At 60.7% G+C, this 19,315-nt stretch overlaps 1 protein-coding gene across 3 annotated transcripts; it reads right to left on the bottom strand.

Moving 5' to 3' along the window:
• Positions 1-393: 393 nt before the first annotated feature.
• ARHGEF1 (Rho guanine nucleotide exchange factor 1) lies at positions 394-18,597 on the bottom strand. Of its 3 annotated transcripts, XM_060651297.3 has the most exons (32): positions 18,438-18,597; positions 15,634-15,764; positions 14,065-14,107; positions 13,899-13,982; positions 13,327-13,440; positions 11,030-11,128; positions 10,785-10,827; positions 10,340-10,586; positions 9,874-9,903; positions 9,498-9,597; positions 9,257-9,353; positions 9,145-9,180; positions 8,874-9,011; positions 8,066-8,171; positions 7,569-7,580; positions 6,857-7,024; positions 6,430-6,575; positions 4,845-4,991; positions 4,415-4,497; positions 4,070-4,195; positions 3,866-3,980; positions 3,670-3,770; positions 3,398-3,475; positions 3,064-3,139; positions 2,816-2,983; positions 2,212-2,299; positions 1,991-2,077; positions 1,638-1,708; positions 1,463-1,549; positions 1,013-1,176; positions 810-912; positions 394-502 (listed from the first exon to the last, which is right to left on the bottom strand). In XM_060651297.3, exons 2-31 carry the CDS (start codon positions 15,645-15,647, stop codon positions 829-831), a joined length of 2,952 nt encoding a protein of 983 aa, XP_060507280.3. In that variant the 5' UTR covers positions 15,648-15,764; positions 18,438-18,597; the 3' UTR covers positions 394-502; positions 810-828. The 3 variants fall into 3 exon arrangements, with proteins under 3 accessions (XP_060507280.3, XP_060507283.3, XP_060507287.3); XM_060651300.3 differs by lacking the exon at positions 7,569-7,580; XM_060651304.3 differs by lacking the exons at positions 6,857-7,024; positions 7,569-7,580 and having other exon boundaries at positions 18,438-18,596.
• Positions 18,598-19,315: the final 718 nt, after the last annotated feature.

Below are 19,315 nucleotides of genomic sequence, written 5' to 3'. Positions count from 1 at the left end.
CAGGGTGTGGGAGGAGTGGCCTTGGGAGTCTCTGTTAAAGCACAGGAATCAATGAAGAACTGGAGAAGAAGGGGATGTCAGGCAACCCAGGAGGGTCCAGAAGCCACTCCAGAGCCCCCACCCCACCCTACCCTCACACACACAGACCTCTCCTTAGGTAATATATATTAAAAAATAAACCTCCAATTCAGGGTATAAAAACAGAGCAAAGGCACTTGGGGGTGGGGGGATGGAGGGGTGGCCCAACCCCAGGCAATACAGAGCTGGCCCGGGGAATGGGAGGTCACTGTGGGTCCGCCCTGGAATGAAGCCCTGAGTCCCCCAAGCAGAAGGCAGGAGGGAGAGAAGGCCAAGGCCAATGGGAGGTTGGGGGGAGGCAGTGATCCCAGCTGAGCCTCCCAGGCACGCCTGGCTCCCTCTCCTCAGGCCCTTGGGGTTGGAGATGCTGCGGCAGCTGTGCGGTGGGGGCGGGTGGCCCTCGGTCTTGCAGAAGGCCTGGGGGCTGGAGGAGAAGGGAAGCGGAGAGATGAAGACAGCAGCAGAGAAAAGGCGGGGAGATGGCGGGGGAGAGGGTGTGGAGTTGGGAGGACAGAGGTGGGGGGCAAAGAGGAGGGAGGGAAGGGAGAGGATGGGCAGGGAGGGGACAGAAGAGCCCGAGAAGCAGAAACTGATGGCCAGGAGGTGGCACGGGGAGATGCAGCGAGACCAAGCGAGAGAGATGGACGGGGCTGTGGACAAGGGAGCCCTGAAATGCCCACTCTGGTCCCTCCCCTCTGGGCAGTGTTGGGGCCTCTAGTTCCCCCACTCACCTGCCTGGGGCAGGGAGCCTCAGGTACAGCCAGGCTGGGGGACAGGGTTTTCCCCAAGCTGAGACAGGAGGAGTCGTAGGCGACAGAATTCCTCTTCCACCTCCTGGTTGGGGGGGGACGGGGGCAGAGAGGTCATCAATGAGTGAGGTCCCTCCACCGAGCCCCATCCTCCCCCCACTCTGACCCTCCCCCCAGGCCACCACCTCCAGCTGTTTAATGGTCTCCTCCAGGCTGAGCAGCTTCTCCTGAATGTCCTGGGTCTGGGTCGGGCTCGGGGGGCCGCCCCCCGGGACCCCATCCCCTTCACGGGGAGGCCCCGCCCCACTATCTTCCTCCGAGGGAAACAGGAGTTGCTTCAGGGACAGCACTGGCCAGGGACAAGAGGACAGAGTCAGAGGCAGGACTGGCAAAGAGGGGAGGTGGGGTGCAGAGGTGAGCCTGTGGCTGGAGCTGGGGCAGGGTGGGAGGGCATGGAAGATGGCGTCCTGGGAGAGGTTGAATTGAAAGGTCAAGGAAGGGACAGAGGCTGCAGAAGGAGGGGCTCGGCCCCCTGAGGGTGGCGGTACAGGCCTGGCATGCAGGCCCGGGCAGGAGGCGAGCTGGAAAGCCGGGCTGGCAGCAGGACGGGACGGGACGGCACGGCACAGGGCTACCTTTCTCAAGGGCCTTGGCCGCCAGCTGGCCTTCAGGGCCAGGTCTGCAGTAGGGCAGGAGGGTGCTGAAGATTCTCTCCATGCGGCCTGGGTGGGGGAGCAGGGAGGGTGCTCAGTTCCGGCCGGGTGTCCTCGGCAACCCTGCCCCCTTCCAGCACCCCCCGAAAAGGCTCACCGTCAGCTGGGGGCATCTCTCGGCCACCACAGTTGCCATTGTCCGAGCTGCTGAGCAGGGGTTCCCGGGTGCTGTGGGGAGGAAGTACTGGGTGACCCCACAGCCCTGGGGGGCAGCAGGGAGACAACAGCAGGAGGCAAGGAGGTTCAGAGACAAAGAGAAATTGAGGCTGGAAGATGGAGACAGAGGGACCTGGAGAGGAGCCAGATGGGCTGTGACGGGGTGGTGGGTGTGCATGCACATGCACACACATGCACACACACACACACACAGGGCCAGAGCTCAGGTTCTGGGGCACAGAAAGAGGTCTCCCCCGGCTCCTCAGCCCTCCAATTTCCTCCCAGGCCCCTCACCTGCTTGGGCTGGGCCGGGGTTTGGGGCGAGAGGCAGGGGCAGGGACCTTCAAGGATCCAGCGGTCTCCGTGATGAGGGCACACCAGCTGGGGAGACAGGCCCCGGGGCAGTCAGAGCCCCCCAGACCCTGTGTCAGGGCCTCCCACCGCCAGCCCTGCCCCTGGAGACCCGGGGCCTGGACCTCCTCTTCCACCCAAGCTTAGAACCCAGACCCCCTCACTTCTTCCGTTCCGACACGGTCTGGGCCACCAGCTCGTAGATCTGAGCCTCTTGGTCCCAGGTAAAAATGACATAGAAGGCTTTGTGATCTGCAGGAAGAGGGAGGGGGGTTTTGGAGCCAGGGTCACCCCACCTTGTGCCTCCCCTGAGCCTGGGCAAGCCCCTGACTGCGGTGGCCTCAGACGCCCCAGCTCAGTCCGTCCCTCCCTCTCACTCCCCCTAATCCATCAGGCAGCCAGTTCCCAGTCTGGCTCCACACACAAGCCCCTGGAGCCCCTGGTGCAGCTTCCCGGCAGCACACGTGCAAACCCCTCCTCACTGGGCTCCCGCCCCCACCGCTGCTCCCCCACCATCCCCAAGAAGCAGCCACGGTGTCTTTTCGAACGCCGGTCAGAGCTGGCTGCTCCTGTGCGGGCACGTGTAGCCCTAAGATCTACAACCCGGCCCGGCCCCCCGCCATGGCGAGCTGGGGGCCTCTCACACCGCCCCCTTCTCAACCTCCGCAGCGGCCTCCCAAGTGCTAGAACGTGCGTTCCCCAGCTCTCTAGAGGGTCACCTCCCGTTCCACGGGCGGGTGTGCCCGGGGCCGCCGGGCCAGGCCTCACCGGTGGCCACCTCGCGGGTCATGGCGGACGTGAGCCGCAGCACGGGCCGCAGCATGGTCTTGCCGTCGGGGGTGGGCGTCAGCGTCCGGCTGTGTGACTTGAGCAGCAGCCGCTCGTCCTGGCGCTGGAGCAGTAGCAGCAGGTCGTCCAGCAGGAGCACGTGGACCTCTGCAGGGCAAGGCCGGAGCTCAGTGGCCTCCCCGCTCTGAGTGCCCCGCCCCTGGGCCCCACTCGGCGCCAGCACCCACCTACAGCCTTGTCCTTCGTCACCCGCCACGTCAGCGGGCCCTCGTGGACCAGCTTCCTCTTGGTGATATCTAGGTTCTGGAGGCAGGAAGGCGTCATGGTCGATGCAGGCGAGGGCAGGGGAGGGTCGGGATGATTCACAGGGCCAGGGTCATAGTCGGGGATCATCAGGAGGGGCAACCCGCTGGGAATGAGGAGGGGTGCAGGGCACAGGGGTGGCTCTCACTCCCTGGGTGCATTATGGGAGACTCCCTGGGGCCAGAGGGTCAGGGCTGGCTGAGGGCAGGGGAAGGCAAGGGAGAGGAGAGGAGGGGAGGCCAGGGCAGGCAGAGCCACCTTGAACTCGTTCAGCATGGGGTCGCTGCTCTGCCGCAGGTGGGACAAATCCAGGCGCTTCTGATAATCCTTGAGCCGCTGGGGCAGGGAAGGGAGAGTCACGGGGACAACCCAAGGGCTGGGGCTGACCGACAGTGACCCCGAGGGGGACAAGCCAAGGGCTGGGCCCGACCTCCCAAGAAGTGGCCCCGGGGAGGACGAGACAAAGGCCGGGCCAACCTCTGCACACATTCGTCCCAGTGCCCTGGGCCCAGGGCCACACGCGGGCTCACCAGCAGGTCCTCCATGTCGCGCACAGCTTGGTTGACGTGGTGCAGAATTTCCCGGCAGCACTCAGCCGCCCGCTCCACTTTCTCCCGTTCGGCCAGCTCTTCTGTGGCAGAGGAGACACCGGCCCCGGTGAGCTCCAGCCCCGGAAGCTCAGGTCCCACAGCCACGCGGGAGATGGGAGAGCGGGGCCCGCGGTACCTGTGTTCTGCCCGATGCTCTGCAGGAGCAGGGGGTACTTGGTCAGGCGCTGCATCTCCGTGGGGATCATGTCCTTCAGCTGCAGGCGGCGGCACCGCGGGCGGCTCTCGGCCTCCTGAGGGGAGAGTAGCGTGGAGGCGGCTCACCTCGGGGACTGGGACACCAGCCCCCTCCGGGGCCCCGGGGTCCAGGCATCCCCCTTACCTGAACAAAGGCGCAGAACCGAGGCTCCTTGCGCTGTTTGGCTTTGAGCTGCTCTAAGGCAAATGACTGGTGGCTGCAGAAGCGGGAGGAGATTTTCTGGAACCAGGAGCCTTCGGCACCATCAAACTATAGTGAGATTCAGGCCAGGGAGGGTGTCTCAGGTAGGATTGGAGAGAGCAGGGCCTCACGTGGGAATAGCGGCCTAGACAGGAGGACAGGGCTAGGGGCCCAGACCCCCGGGTCTTGATGGAGGGGAGGCTTGAGAGCTGGCCTCCTCGGGCCTGGATTCCAGGTCCCTGGCTGGGAGGAGGGGCTCCCAGGGGGGCAGGGGCTGGGCACCCTCACCCGGGCCAGCAGTACATCTCCGATCTCCTCAATGAGGTAGCCACTATCCTGCCTCCGCTTCATCAGTTGATCGAGGAACTGGGCTGTGGAGCACGGTGAGGAAAGGGGGTGCTCTGTCAGGGCCCTGTGAGGACCTCCGTCAGGGTGCAAGGTTGTATGCGGAGCCGGTCAGGAGACGGTGGTGGCTGGGCTGCAGGGTGTCTGCCTGATCCTTGGGGCCAACGGGCTGTCCCCCACCCCACCCCCACACTTATTGATGTGCCCCATGGAATGTGAGCTCTGGGGGTCTGGGGCTGTCCCCACTGCTAGAAAAGAAGCTGGCCGGGGTAGGGACTCAGGGAGACGTGCTAGGCTCCAGGTCTAGCCGCCAAGGCCTTGAAGGAGGGGGCCCACGGTGGGGCGCACTGTGGGGCCGCTGCCCTGCACTCACAATGCACCTCGATGAGCTCGTCCAGGCTGGGGAAGATGTACTGTAGCTCCTCCAGGGGGAAGAAGCCTCCTTCCGCCATGGGCTGGTAGAAGAGGTCGTGCAGCACCCGGAGCATGCGCACATGGGCCGCCTCGGTCACCAGCAGCTCTGGTGGGGGGCAAAGAACAGGCAGCATGGCTGGGGAGAGTGCAAACTACAGGGTGCAGTCTCAAGGGCAGGTTGGGAGAGGGGGACGAGGACGACTCTCTCTGGACAGTCATTTGCCCCTGAAATAGCCACTGAGGGTTCCTTAGCCCATCACGGCTCTTCCTCGGCCGCAGCAGCCAGCCAGGCTGTGGCCACGGCTCCCAGTTTGCCTGGCACCGATGCATTTCCCGGCACGTGGGATTTTCATTGCCAAAGCCAGGAAACTCCCAGGCAAACTGGGATGATACGGTCACACCACCACCAGCAAGCCTGCAGCTGTGTTTCGTGTCTAAAGGTCCAGTGAGTCTCTCAGCCTTGGTTTCTGGAACAACAACAACCCCTCAAACACACGCCGATAGCCTTGGATTCAGGGACCCCGCCCCCAGAGGGACCATATGCTTGGATTTCAGGGGCCCCAGGAGTTCCTGGAGACCGAATGTACAATTCCACATTATTCGTATTTTTCTGACTAGAGAAAGTGCTGTGCTGTCTGCTACGGTAGCCACTAGCCACATACGGGCCTTCGAAATTTAATTAAAATGAGATGAAATACAAAATTCACTTCTCAGTTGTACTGGTCACATTTCAAGGGCTTAAGAGCCATTATGTGGCTGGTGGTAACCATGCTGGACAGCACAGATGTTGCGTGTTTTCATGATTCCGGAAAATGCTATCAGGTAGCGTTGCTTTACGTTTGGATCACGTCCCTAGGAGGGTAACACAAAAAGGATTCACCTAACTGCCCTAAAAATTCCAAACGAGTACCTTTCTTACTAAGTAACTTGTAAATGAACTTCCAAACCAGAGCTTCCAAAAAGGTCTTCTACTTTTGCCAAACCCCCCTCCGCACAATTTGAAATCACAGAAAAGAATCGAGACAGAAATGATACTCCCATCATCTCTCTGCCCAGAAGCAAGCACTGATATATTATCTTCTGAAACTTGCCCATTTCGCCCCTAAACGGTTAAGATCACAGTAATAACCGTCACATCGGAACGTTCTTACCCAGCCCCACACCCACGCTAAACATCACGTGAAACATCTCAGCTTCGTGACAGTCTTTTGGGGTAGGACCATTACTATCCGTGTTTCCCAAATAAGGAAGCAAGGATTTGCGCTAGAAATACAACTTTCTGTACCATTTCCAGCTCCTGCCTGCACTGTCCCACACTACCAAAAACTCTCTGCGGACGTCAGTTCGACGGGCTGACAGCCACAGTCCTGTTCCACGAGTGGCTGTTCTACAATTTACATAATGAATGGCCCTCAATGGGAACAGGCCAGCTTGCAGTCCGGCCTGTTGTCATTGACCCCCGGGGGGACATCTCCCCGCACCTGTCTCTTCGGCAGAACTGGGCTGTGTGGCTGGCCACAGGGGGTGCAGGGAGGGGTACTCACCGCTGATAACCTCCTGTCGCTTCACCTGGCTCTTGGGCAGGCTGTGCAGGGTGCCTGGGGGGACGAGCTCCCGCCAGCCAGGGGGCTCTTCTGGTTCCAGCTCTAGTCCAGACCGACCTGGGTCCCCTTCATCTCCAGGCTCAGGGCTGTGGGACAGAGGCCTTGTTAGGGCCCTGGCTTGGGGCATCCCAGGGAGAAGACCTCCATTCCTAGTGTCCAACCCCCCTCTGTGGCCTTGGCATTCAATGCCTCCAAAGTAGCCCATATGCCCCCAGATCTCTAGAAAGAAGAGTCCCACACCTTTCCTGTGACCTTGGTGACCTTAGCATCCAAAACCCAGGTCTCTGTCACTCTGGCAACAACCCCGCCCCCACCATCCTTCTGACTCTCCAGGCTGCCTCAGTGGACGGGGGGAGGAATGACCTACGTGGCTCGTCGGGCAGGGCCAAGCACGGCCGTGGCAGAGCTGGGGTCCATGTCCACGTCACTCCGGGAGCGGCCCCCACCCCGGCCCTTAGCCCCGAGGCTGCCCCGGGAAGGCCGGCGGCGGTCACTCACCCGCAGGCTCTCCGAGCGCCCCAGACGCCCCGATAGCCTGGACCCCGAGGCCAAGGACAGAGTCAGCCAGAGGCCAGTACAGAGACAGGGAGAGACCAAGACAGGGACAGAGATGGGGAGAGACCAAGACAGGGACAGACGGGGAGAGGCCAGGACAGGGACAGAGGTGGGGAAATACCAGGTCAGGGACAGACAGACCAGGACAGGGACAGACGGAGACGGGGGTAGGGGAGACCAGGACAGAGATTGAACATGCAACAGAAGAGAGGAGAGAGTCAGAAGGAGCAGTGGGACTTCGGGGTGCTGGGGCAGTGGGGGTGGTCAGGAGGGGTAGGGAGGGAAACCCAGTATGGAGCACAGGACTGACCCCTCCCTTCCCTGAGGCAGGGGGATGGTGGGGGCAGAGCTGGGAGTGAGGTGGGGAAGGGGATTTTAATACTTAGCTCTTCTGCTGGGAGGGTGATGTCCCCACCCACCCCTTGCAGGGTGAAGGGGAGGGGGTGGCCCATGGGGAGAGGGGAGGGGCTGGGAGAAGTGGGGGAGGGGCTAGCCCTCCCCCAACCCAGGGCCCAGGCACCCACCTCTTCCACTTTCTGGGGAGAGAGGGGCACAGGGTCAGAGGTGGACCCAAATGGAACCCAACTCACCTCCCCCACCCACCAAAGGGTCCCCAAAGCAGCGGCACAAGGACAGGCAGGGGGCAGAGCCTGCCCCCCAACTGTGAGGGGGACAGGGCCCCCAGGCATGGAGCACACAGGGTGGGGGATGGAGGACAGGGCACGGGGAGGCAGGAGCAAGGCGCTGGGCGGTGGCTTAGAAGAGGAGGGAAGGGCTGAAAACCTGAAGGGGCTTGGAGCGCAAGAAGAGGAAGTGGGAGGAGGAGATGAGAAAAGAGGAAGCCGGAGAAGGAAAGAGAAGGCGGAAAATGGAAAAAAGGAGGAGCAGGGCAGAGTGGAGATGGTTCGGGGACAGCAGGTGCAGATGGCAGCGCGACCCGGCACACGGCACACGCCTCCCCAGCCTGGTAAGCCCGGTCCTGCTCCCAGCAACCCCTCCCCCCGCACCCGGCCCCGGGCACCTCTCTGTCTCAGCACCCTCCTCCGTGTTCTCCGGGGGCACCACGGGCTCCAGGCTGGCCGGGCCCTGCGGGGGCGGGTCCCCCAGCTCTGGTGGGGCATCAACACCTGTGCGGGCAGCGGGGGAGAGCGAGGCTGGCTGCCAGGCCCTCGTGGCAAGACCCATGCTCTGGGGGGCCTCCGTGACCCCCGGGGAATGGGGGATGGGGGCTAAAACTACCCAACGCCGGCCAGACACCAGAGGCTGCCCTGTGCTTCAGTGGGGGACGGACAGATGGAAATGGAAAGGCCTCTAAGAACACGGCTGCGGGCAGCTGGGGCCGGGGGGGGGGGGGGGGGGGGTGGAGGCGGTGAAGAAAACACTGAAGCAGGGGAGACCGGGTGCTCTGCATGATGCCTCCGCGTCCATTCCCTCTCCCGAGCCTCAGCCGGGACTTACGGGAAGTGGCGGGGGGGGGGGGGGGTCCCATTTAGGAACGAGGAGCCTGAGTCTCAGACAGAGGAGTGACTCCCGAGATACAACACAACTAAGCCGCAGAGCCAGGATCTGAACCCAGGCCCAGCCAAGCAGCTGTCTCAGACCCATGGGGGTGATGACAGTGTACTGAGAGGGTCCTGGGAAATGCCGCTGTGGGGGGCTGACGGGAAACGTAGTCCAAACAGGTGGGAAACGCATCACCTGGAGAGCAGTGGGAGCCTGAGAGGAAAGCTGTGGAATAGGTGAACTGAGGGAAGGGGGTGGTTTTATTAACAAGACTGGTGACCAGGAGCAGGGAGGGGCGGTCTCTCTGAGAGACCCAGGAAACTCACCTGGCTCCCGGTCAGGGCTGTCCCCAGACAGAGGGTGCAGAGAAACTCCAGGGATGTCCTGCCCGGCAGCTCCAGTGTTCCGGTCCCGGGAGGGCACCCCCAGGCCTCCCTTCCTTTCTGTAAGGCCTGGCTTCTCAGCTGGGGAAACATCCAGAAGAAAGTGGAAATGAGAGCCCAGTGGCTCTAACCCACACAGCAGCCTGTGCTCCAGCTCCATCCTCCTGCCCCCCACCCCCTCCCCGAGGCCCCCAGCTAGCTTCAGGACCATTACCATCAGCCTCGACTTTGAGGTGTCGGAAATCTGGGGCTGAAATGAAAAGACGGGACCATGAGGCGGGGGCGGTGTGGGGGAAGTCAGGGAGGGCCGGGGCCAGCCACCTCACCCTGAGGCTCTCCCCGATTCCAGCGGGCAGCATCCAGGAAGATGCTCAGGCCTTTCTTCGTCTTGGTTGGCTCATCTGACCGCCGATTCCCTATCATCTAAGGGAAGGAGGAGAGTGGAGAGGGGGCTGTGCATTTCTGAGACCCCAACAAAGCTGAACCAGACCCCAGGAGGCCAGAGTCACGGGGCTCCCCAGGAGTCCCTGTCGAGAAAGGGCCAGGTTTGGGCGCTCAGGGAAGCACCTTTTTTCGGAAGAAATTCCTCCCTGACTTCTTGTCCCCGCTCTTGGTCCGCACCCCAAGGTGGCGCATGTACAGGCTGATGGCGTTGACCACAGCGGCACTGTGGGAAGGGGATGGTGAGGGCCCCGACACGTGCACAGATGCGCACACGCCCATGGCCGCAGGGACACCGCTATCCCCAAGCCTTCCCCTCCACGTTCGCTCCCCACCCCAACCCCACAACAGCTTCCAAGTGAGTATCTGAGGAAGGGGGAGAGGGCTCCGGAGGGCAGGGCCAGGGATGCCGTTCCATGCCCAGGCCCCCAGACCCCTGGTCCTCCTCCCTGGGTCCCAGGGGGCTAAATGCCTCTCCTGCTGTCCTCTCTGCTTCCATCACCTCTTTTCCTCATCAGTCGAGATGGTGTGTCTGTAAAAAAGAAGAAAGAAGTTTGTGATAAACTTGCTAGGCCTGGGTCCCTGCCTACCCGGCACAAATGTCTGGGTTGCTGTCCCCTTAGACGCTGGGACAGGAGAGAAAGAAGAGGCAGAGAGGGAGAGTGCCAAGGCTGAGGGGAAGGAGGATCACAGCAGGGAGGAGCATCTCTTTCGAGGGCACCAAGGGCAGCCGGGAGCTGCAAGGACAGGACCCAAGCGCCAGGCCCACATGCAAGGCTGTGGAAAGACCTGGAAACTGGGAGGGTGCCCCAAAGCTGGGAAGAGAGGACACAAAACCAGACAACCAGACGGATTAAAATGCCAGGGCCAGGGGACCCAGAGCCCAAACGTTAAGGAACGAACCGTGAAGTTGCAGGGACCACCCCCACCCCCCCCACCAGGCTGGACAGGGCACGGGCCCCACTCACTGCATCTCTTCCAGGTGGGTCAGCAGCCGCTCGGCCAGGTGCCGCTCCCGGGCCTCAAAGCTGGCACGGTCCCGCCCCACCCAGGCCTCCAGCTGGGTCAGGTCGTGCTCCCAGGGCGTCATGCCCATGAGCCGCTTGGAGCGGAAGTCCTCCAGCAGCTGGCTGACGGTGGCCTGCTGGCTCTGCACCACCTCCTGCACAAACTGCCGCTGGAGGTCCTCGGAGAGGAGGTCGGGCCGTGTGCGGTCTGTGTAGGGACACAGGCAGGGGGCTGGAGGCCAGTTCCACCCACCCTTGGGCTGCAGTGACCAGGGGGAAGGGGAGGAGGAATCTCTACTGTCCCCGTGAGCAGAAAGGGTGGCCTCCCTCCCTGAGACTTCCCGGATACCCCAGCCCCCCGGCTAGCAACCTCTCCCCCACCCACAGTCCCCTTTTCTCTCCTTACCAAGTTCAAAGGCGACAGTGGGAGGGACTGGCACCCGCAAAACCTGCTCGGGACAGAGAACAGAGAACGGAATGAAGGAGAGGACTGGGCAGTGGTGGGGTCACGGGACCGCAGCCCAGGAGCCCACTGGGAATGACGGTCTGAGGGGAGGGAGCGGCGGAGGGTGGACCAGGGTGGCCCAGAGTCTCCCCAGGACCAAGGAATGGGGCGGGGAGGGGCTGGGGTCCCCCGAAGGTGTTTCTCACCGCGGTCTTTTCCAGGAAGCTGTGGCAGAAGTCGAGGAAGGCCTTTCTGGCCTCCTTAGGGCCCAGTGAACCCAGCATGTCCGCGTGCAGGCAGCAGAGCTGGGGAGACAGACTGTCACTCGTCTTCTTCCCCCTCCCCAAACCATATTCTCCCTCAAAAAGCCTGGGGCTCAAACCTTCTGCTAGTGCTCCCTGATTTCCATCATCCCCTCCCCCCCCCCACCCGGCCACGCAGGCCCTTGCCTCTTGGCCTCCCTGGGGCCACCAAGAGCATTTGCTAATTTTTTGTCCCGTGAAATGGCTCTCTCCGATTCTGTCTCCTGGCGTCACCTGCTACACTAAGACAGCTAGGGGCGCATACCAGATGCTGCTCTAAACCCTTTAACCACGTTAACCTGGTCAACGTTATCCCATTTTACAGATAAGAAAACTGAGCTGAAGAAGCTTGCTCGAGGTCACACAGCTAGTAAGTGGCAAAGTTGGGATCAGAATCCAGGCAGCCTATTCCACTACACCCCACTGCCTAGGAACACCGTGAGCAGGGCGCCCGGGGGGCTTAGTCAGTTAAGCATCCAGCTCTTGATTTCAGCTCAGGTCATGATCCTCAGAGTCGTGAGATTAAGCCCAGAGCTGGGCTCCGTGAGCTGGGGGTGGAGCACACTTGAGATTCTCTCCCTCTCACTCTGCCCCTCCCCCTGCTCTGCTGGTGGGTGCTCTTGCTCTAAAAAAAAAAGCCACAATACCACGAGAGACTTGAGGATGCGTGTGCGCGCGCGCGCGTGTGTGTGTGTGTGTGTGTGTGTGTGAGGTTCTGACTCGTCTGTGCCCCAGACAAGGCCCAGTGCACAGTGGGGGCTGAGTAAATAAACAGGTGGACAAGTGGGCTCTCTCATTCATTTACCGCTCTTTTCCTGAGGCTGGCTGTGTGTCAGCCCCATGCTGGGTGATGCTGGCAGGGCACTGGAAACTCCAACCCGGCTCCTGGGGTCTCTCGTCCGGTAAGGGACATGGTCTCTGCGCTAAGGACTTGCCCCAGCAGGGGCAAGAATCTATTTCTCTGCTGTAACCATTTCCAACAAATCTGCGTCTGCACACCCCCAAACTCCAGGAGAGGCCAACAGGAAGCAGCCCACGGGACCGCAACTCTTTCTTGGCCGCTTTCCCAGCTGATGAGGTGAGGGAGCAGCAGGAGGACAGATTCCAAATGCTGGGGTGCGGGGAAGGGGGGCATCTGGGTCACCTCAGCCAAGCCCCCGGCCCTCGCCAGGCCTTAGTTTCCACATCTGTAAAAGGCCATGGCAGTCAGCACCACCCTGGGCTGAGTTCCAAGAGCTCAGGTTCTAGAAACCTCAGGTTCAGTAGGGGGACCCCCTCGCCCGGAGGGCCAGAGCCTCCATTCACAGGCAAGGGGCAGCTACTTTTCTGGAGAGAAGGCACCTTCCCGATTCCTGCCGATCTCGGAAGCCACAGGATCAGTCAATGCGCCCTCCCTTCTGCATCCCCCAGGCATCCTGCCCTGGCATTTCTATCAATCTCTGGTTTCCAGAGGGACCTACTATGCATTTCCAGTGCAGTCCAGTGCTCTAGGCTACCCCCTAACTGCAGCCTGTGCTGGGTTGCCCTGGGTCATCTTGGGAGGAGATCCTTGCCTGGAACCCCCTCCAGCCCGAGCGGTGGCCTCTTCCTTTCTAAATCACCCACTGGGTTCTCTGGACTCTGCATGTTTCCAGACGGCATGGCTCTCTGGGCATCCACCACCACCCAGGTAATTTCTGTCTGATATCTGTGGATCATCAACTGCATTCTCTCTGCCTTGTGGGCTGCTTGTGGTGGCTTCTTATTTCTGGACCGGGACCTCCTGTGCCACCTGGACCTGGGAAGGCTAGTGGCTTTCTCCCGTGCACCAGCCCTGAATGACCGGTGGCACCTGCCGAGGCCACAGAGGGGGATCCACTTGCAGGGTCAGTGGGAAAGGTCGCTGTCACTGCCACGGGCTGGGAAGGTGGGGGTGGGGCACGGTCTCTGCCAGCTTCAGGATTCCCTGCTGCCCTCCGGGTGCCCCTGCTGGGTGTACTCTCCCGCCTGCACCTGCTGCTCACGGAGACGGACACGGGGCACCTGCAATCTTGTCGGGATCATGCGGCTAGTTCTCTGGCTCTCTGTTTCTAGATCTTGTGCTGTGTATTCTGGATCTGTTTTCCAAACCCTCCCAGCTCATCTTCACTAGTCCATCTCTCTGAGCGCTGTGGCCTGTCCCGGCCCCACCCCTCCCTCTGCCCACCCGGCCTTGCCCTCACCAGGGGTCCCGGCTCAAACTGCAGGGCGACGTGCTGCAAGAAGGCCATGAGGTGGGCAGGCCGCCGCTTCACCTGCTCCAGACTCTGGAACTGGCTGTTTTGCTCCTCTGCATTCTGAGGGTGGGGATGGGGGTGAGAAGGTGGGGAGAAGGGGAGCCTTGGGCTTGACCCGTCCCCCACCCACACCACCACGGGCAGTGGTGTCTACGTTGTAAGGGTGGTGGCCAGCGCTGGTGTCGGGGACAGGGGATGAGATCTAATGTTATGCATGTGGGTGACAAGGACAGGCATTAGGAGACAGAGTAGGGGTCTGTGCCGCAATTAAGGAAGACGGTGACAAAAACCAGGGTGAGAGTAAAAAGGGTGAAAGTCTGTGCTCTAATGGGGCATCAGGGATGGGGTAGTAGGGGACGGCAAAGTGGTACCCAGAAGATTAGAGAAAGAGGGGCGAGCGGCGAGAGGAGGCAGGGGGCAGCATCCAACGATGGACCTAAGGAGGGAGGGGACCCTGAAGATGGGACTTGAGGGCTGGGGCCTAGGGAGACTGGGACAGAAGCTTTTCCACCCCTCACCGTCTCCAGCTCATTCTCAAAATCTTCGTCTTCAGCCCCGATGATGCTGACTGGCACCAGGCCAGGCCGCGGTGGTCCCGGGGCCTGTGGAAGAGGGATGGCTTCAGCTCACAGTGCTCCTCACTTCAGTCCCCCAGTCCTCTCACCCCAGGCTCTCTCCACTCACCAGCCCGCGGGCAATGTCGTCTGCCTCCATGGGCTCCACAGGGCTGAGGAAGAGGAGGGGCCACGGTTAGGGGGGGCAGGAGGCAGCGGCACAGGCACAGGGCGGTTACTCACAGATTCCTGGCCCAGGTGTGAAGGTGAGTAAACAGCACCCCCCCCCCCCCCAATCCCGGCCTCCGCAGCTCAATGGGGCCTCTGTGTGGCGACAAAGAGCCCTTCAGAGGCCAGCCAGGGCGGGGAGCCCAAGGACAGGGAGCCTTGGAATGGGGGGAGAGATGGGGGCCCAGGAGCCTGGGTCCATGAGAGAGCTGTGGACATGAGAGCCTGTAATTTGGGGTCCCTAATGGAGGAGGGGCCGGGGGGCCTGGACTCCTGGGTCTGAGGGAGGAGGGGGCTGCAGGCTGGGTCCTAGGGAGGCAGGGCCTGGAGCCAAGCAGAGTTGGGAAGGTTGAAAGGGAGGTAGAAGGGAGATAACTGGGGTGTGGGGGGCTCTCCTCCATCTGACAGGCTTGGGGCAGGATGTTGCCTCTGAACCCACCAGCCCCACTTCCTGTGACAGGAAACCTAATGGCAGATCCCCCAACCCCCAACTCGCTCTACATTAGAAAACAAAACTGAACCTCCTTCCCCAAACCCAGCAGTTTCTTTCCCTCGGGGACCCGGTATCTTCCCCAGCTTCCAATCCCAAAAAACAAGGGACAGTCCTCAGCCAGTCCATCCCCAGGGGGTGTCGGTCTCCCTCACCCTGCATCAGTCTGTCTGGTCGGCCCTCCTGCCCCAGCCAGCTCTCCCTGGCTGTCTGTCCCATGAATGTGCCTCAGGTCTTTGCCTCTCTTCTCCCTGTCTCCCTTTCCTCCCTCCCTTCCGGCCCGTCTCACTTCCCCACCATCTCTGCCTCCCTTCCGAGTCAGGAACCTCCCCCTAACACTGCTTCTGCTGCTCCCTGCCTGTCCCCTGTGTCTCTGCCTGTCTTCCCATGTCTGGCTCTGCAGCCACCTCTCCAAGTCCTCTCCGAGTCACTGTGTCAGATGCTGTCTCTCATCTCTCTCTCTCCCATCTCTTGCTGTCTCTCCCATCTTGTCTCCCTTAGAGTCTCCACTTCCCCCTGTGCCTTCCCACCGCCATCTTCTGTGTCCTTAATTAGGCTGACTAATGCCACTCGAGCCCGTGTCAGGCGGGAAGGAGCTGTGGAAACAGGGTGGGGTGGACCAGCAGGGCTGTGGGGGGGGCCTCTCCCAAAGCTATTTATAACCCCGGTCGCCTCAGACCCAGCCTTCTCCCTCCTCCACAGGCCTCCTCCCTGGCACTCAATAAACGGTGGCTATGATTTTGATTAGGCTCATCAGACAGCGACACTTTCTGGAGTGTTCAAGTGCTGTCCTGTGGGTTCCCCAGGGCACGCATTGTTTTTATTCTTTTCCATAGAGTGTATCTGTCCAACTTCAAGTTTGGGTTAACTTAAGATTTGAGCACCGTTTAAACTTCACTTAAATAAATTTGTAAACCAAGGCAAAAAGAAAAAAAAAATAGTGCTTATTTATGACAAAAGCTAAACTTACCTAGCACTTACAGTGTGCTAGGCATCGCTCTCAGTGCTTCTCACATACGAACTCAACGCTCACAACCACAAGCACCCCATGCGATTAGTATTCCCGTTCGAGATGGAAAACCTTCACCAGGCCACCAGCTGCAACTTCTGGGCTGGAAAACATGACCACGCACATGGAACGTCCGTGCTCATCCCACTTGGGGGGGGAAGGGGCGGGGCGAGGGAAGGTTCAACAGAGGCAGGGAGGTTCCAAAAGGGCAAAGGAAAGGACCCACATTATGTGAGCAAATGCTCAGTGCCAGGCAGACCCGGAATCATGCACTAGATGCTCGTGACCTGCTTCATTCCTCATCACGCTAATACGAAATAATAGCTGACACCTGATCTGCGCTTAAGGGCCACTGAGTATGTGCCGGATACAACGTAACTGTTTTATAGGCATTAACTCATTGAATCCTCTAAATGAACCCTGGAGTTCAGTTTTATAACTATCCCCCTTTTACAGAAGAGGAAACTGAGGCACAGCTCATAAGGGACAGCGCCAGGATTCAGACCCACGTAGTCTGGCTCCAGAGTTTATGCATTTATCAGAATGTGCTGCTTCAGAGCATGGGGAAACCCCACCCCAACCTTAAGAAACTAAAATCTGAACCGAAGCTGAGACCTATAGGGTCTCTTTATGGTGTCTGGGGAAGTCAGAGGTATGTGGGCACTGTGACCCGGGCAGGAGTGCAGGCTGCTGCTGAGGCTGCTTCACAGGGACTTAGGGCTCAGAGAGGATGCTGGCAGGGAAGGTGAGGGGTTGGCTGCTTAGGAGATACAGGGTGAGGGGCTGCCACAAAGGGCAATTATAGGTTGAAGCCGTCAGATGGATCTCTAGGCAACTGACAAGGCCTAAGGTCCAGCAGGGGGGACGCTGTGTGCATGGGACTGGGGGTGGTGCTGGCTGGGGAAGGTTTAGAAGGTTCTTAGAGATAAGGGTCCTAAAGCAAAGCAGACACGGGTCGGGGACTACATGAGCGCCTGGATTCTGTGCAAGGTTTGGGGTCTATAAGACATTGCATGGATGACCCTGGTCTCCAAGAACCTCTGGGAGGGAGCCTTTAAGAACCTAAAATAGAGTATTCAAATTAAGTCCATGAAGGGCCCTTGGAATGTATAAGGCCCCAGATTCTATTTGACACACGGTGGGTCTACACGGATCTGGGGATCACACAGAATCATGATTCCATATGTAAAATAGCCAGTTCCTGGGACCTATGTAAGGTAAAAAGGGAACCAGGATTCTATAGGAGCCTGTGGTAGTCCCAAGACCTAGGATCTACAGGGCCCAGGATTCTAGGAGGTACTAATGACTGATCTATTAAGAAGCCTGCCTCTATTAAGAAGCCGAGTTTCCATGGGGGGCTAGCAGAAAGCTGGTGAGCCTGTAGGGCCTTGTAATTTATATGGAACGTGGCGGATCCATAACAGCCCCAAATCCTATGTGGGACGTGGCGGGTCTATACGGGCCCCAAATCCTACAGGGGACGTGGCGGTTTGCACGGCCAGGGATGCTGGGGCGGACCTGCGGAGTCAGGGTTTGACGCCTGACAGGGGCCGCGTCCCTCACCTGCTCCTGGTCGTTGGAGTATCCACCGCAGCCGCCAGAACCGAAGTCTCGGCGCGCCGGTCCCCCACCCCCAACTCCGAGTCGCTCTAGCTGTCCCCAAATCTACCTTTGCTTCCAGCTCCACTCCTCCCGCCAGCCACTCTAGCCCAGCTCCTGCCAGGCTACTGCCCAGGCGACTCTACTCCTCCCGCCGGCCGCTCTAGCTCTTCACTGCGCCACGCTGGCCAGACAGGGCCGCTCTGGCCTGCCTTGGAGGACTGGCGTTTCCGTATCTCGACTGCTCCTGTCACTCTACCCTGCCCCGCCCCCAGGCCGACTAGAAAGTGGTTCCAGCCCCCTGGCCAAGGCTCAATTCGAGAGCTCCGAGTCACCCGTGGCCCTTAGTCTCCGGACTGGGCTCCCCACCCTATCTTGCCTTCCTAACTCCGGAACCAGCTGAATTCCCAAGGTGTACGTTAATTTTTCCCCGCATCCCCCACTCCCCACCCCCCGCCCCGGCCGCACGCTTTCTGCTGGGGCTGTAATGCAAAAATCCTGTGTTCCAGCGTACCTTTCCCGCAGATACCTTTCCAGTGTAACCTGGAAAAAGTAATTACCTCTTTCCGAGCCTCAGTCTTCCCACCTGTACAATGGGGGGAAGGTCTCTAGCTCTGTCCCCTACAACCCATGTCTCAGGGTATAACCAATGGCCCAGAAAAAGAGCTTTCCAAAACTGCTTTCAAACGGCGCTCTGCAACTTTCAGCTTCACCGCGGCCTACGGCGTGGTTACGGACGTTTTTCTTTTTAAGTGGCCCTAAAGCATGTGGAGTCGGAGGAAGGTGCTTGAAACACCTGCAAGTTCAAATCCCAACTCCACTCGGTCTCACGGTGTGTGTACCCTGGGATGAGTCGGTTCCGCTCCCCGAGCCTCAGTTTCCCCAGCAGTACAATGGGAGTGGTCATCCGTCCTCGGCTACACAATTGGGAGGCCTTGACCCCGGCCTCGCACCCCTCACCCCCACTTACGGGGCATTCGGCAGGCATGAGCTCTCTCTCCTCTTTGCCCCTTTGACAGATGGGAAAACTGAGGCCCGGGGAGGGGCGGCCGCTGGCTCTGTGGGGCGCAGAGAAGGCCCCTCCACTGACGGCAGCGCCCCGGCCCCCTCCCTCCTCCTCCCCACTTCCCCGGGCAGCCGAGGGGCGGGAGGCCGGGCGGGGCCAGGGACGGTGTACCTGGTGTCCGCGCGGGGAGGCGACCGGCGGGGCGCCCGAGGTCGGGCTCGGCGATCCCGGGCCCTGTGTCCCGGCTCCCGCTTCCTGACTCTGGCGGGGCAGGAAGTTGGGGCGTTTTTCCGGAGGCCCCCGCCCCGCCGCCCCTCCCCGCTTCCTGCCCGCGCCCCGCGCCCGCCCGGCACCTCCGCTTCCTTCCCCTTCTTGCCGCTCGCCCGGCCCCTCCTTCCCCCCCTCGGCAGGGGACCCGTGGGCCCCAACCCCGCCCCGGCCCCGCCCGGCCCCTCCCGGCTTTGTCCGTCTGTCCATCCGCAGGGCGTCGGCCCCACGTTTCTCGCCCCTGCCGGGTGTCAGCCATCGCCTCCCTTGCTTTCCGTCCGGGTCTCTCGGTCTTCCTCTCTTTTATTTGCCTCGCTGTGCGTGTTTCTTTACGTGCCCCTCTCTGCCACTTTCTCTCCGTTGGGGTCTTTTCCTCCCGCTCCCTCCTGCCCCCCCCCCCCCCCCCCACCGCTTCCCCTCGTCGTCCCTCCCCTCTGTCACTTCTCCCTCAGAGCCCTTCTCTTCCCACCTCCGGGGCTCTGTATCTCTCTGCATCGCCACCTCAGTCATTTCCCCGACTGTTGCTTTCCTTAGAGTCTCGGGGGGTCAGCCTCTCCGTGTCCATTTTTTCATGGACCTTTCCTTTCTCTCTCTTCCTGCTTTCCCTCTGTCCCAGTACCTCTGCCTCTCCCTGATTCCCTGTCCATTCCTTGTTTTTCTCTTCACTTGCTCTCTCTCCATCACTATCTCTCTGTGTCTTGGCCTGTCTCTCCTCTCCCAGAAACCCTGTGTCCCTCTGCTTCTGTCACTCGCACCCCCCCCCCCCCCGGGGCTCCCTACCA

The sequence above is a fragment of the Panthera onca genome, chromosome E2, assembly GCF_046562875.1.
Source record: "Panthera onca isolate mPanOnc1 chromosome E2, mPanOnc1 haplotype 2, whole genome shotgun sequence".
Classification (NCBI taxonomy): Eukaryota; Metazoa; Chordata; class Mammalia; order Carnivora; family Felidae; genus Panthera; species Panthera onca.
Note: the sequence above shows the minus strand (reverse complement) of the source record. Positions and strands in the feature narration are given on the sequence as shown.

What these genes read in the sequence shown, in the direction of transcription:
- ARHGEF1 (XM_060651297.3), bottom strand. An exon ending in CCTCAAAGTCGAGGCTGATG is followed by an intron (nt 9,012 to 9,144) that starts GTAATGGTCCTG and finishes ATGTTTCCCCAG; the next exon opens with CTGAGAAGCCAGGCCTTACA. An exon ending in AGAGATGCCCCCAGCTGACG is followed by an intron (nt 1,550 to 1,637) that starts GTGAGCCTTTTC and finishes TCCCCCACCCAG; the next exon opens with GCCGCATGGAGAGAATCTTC.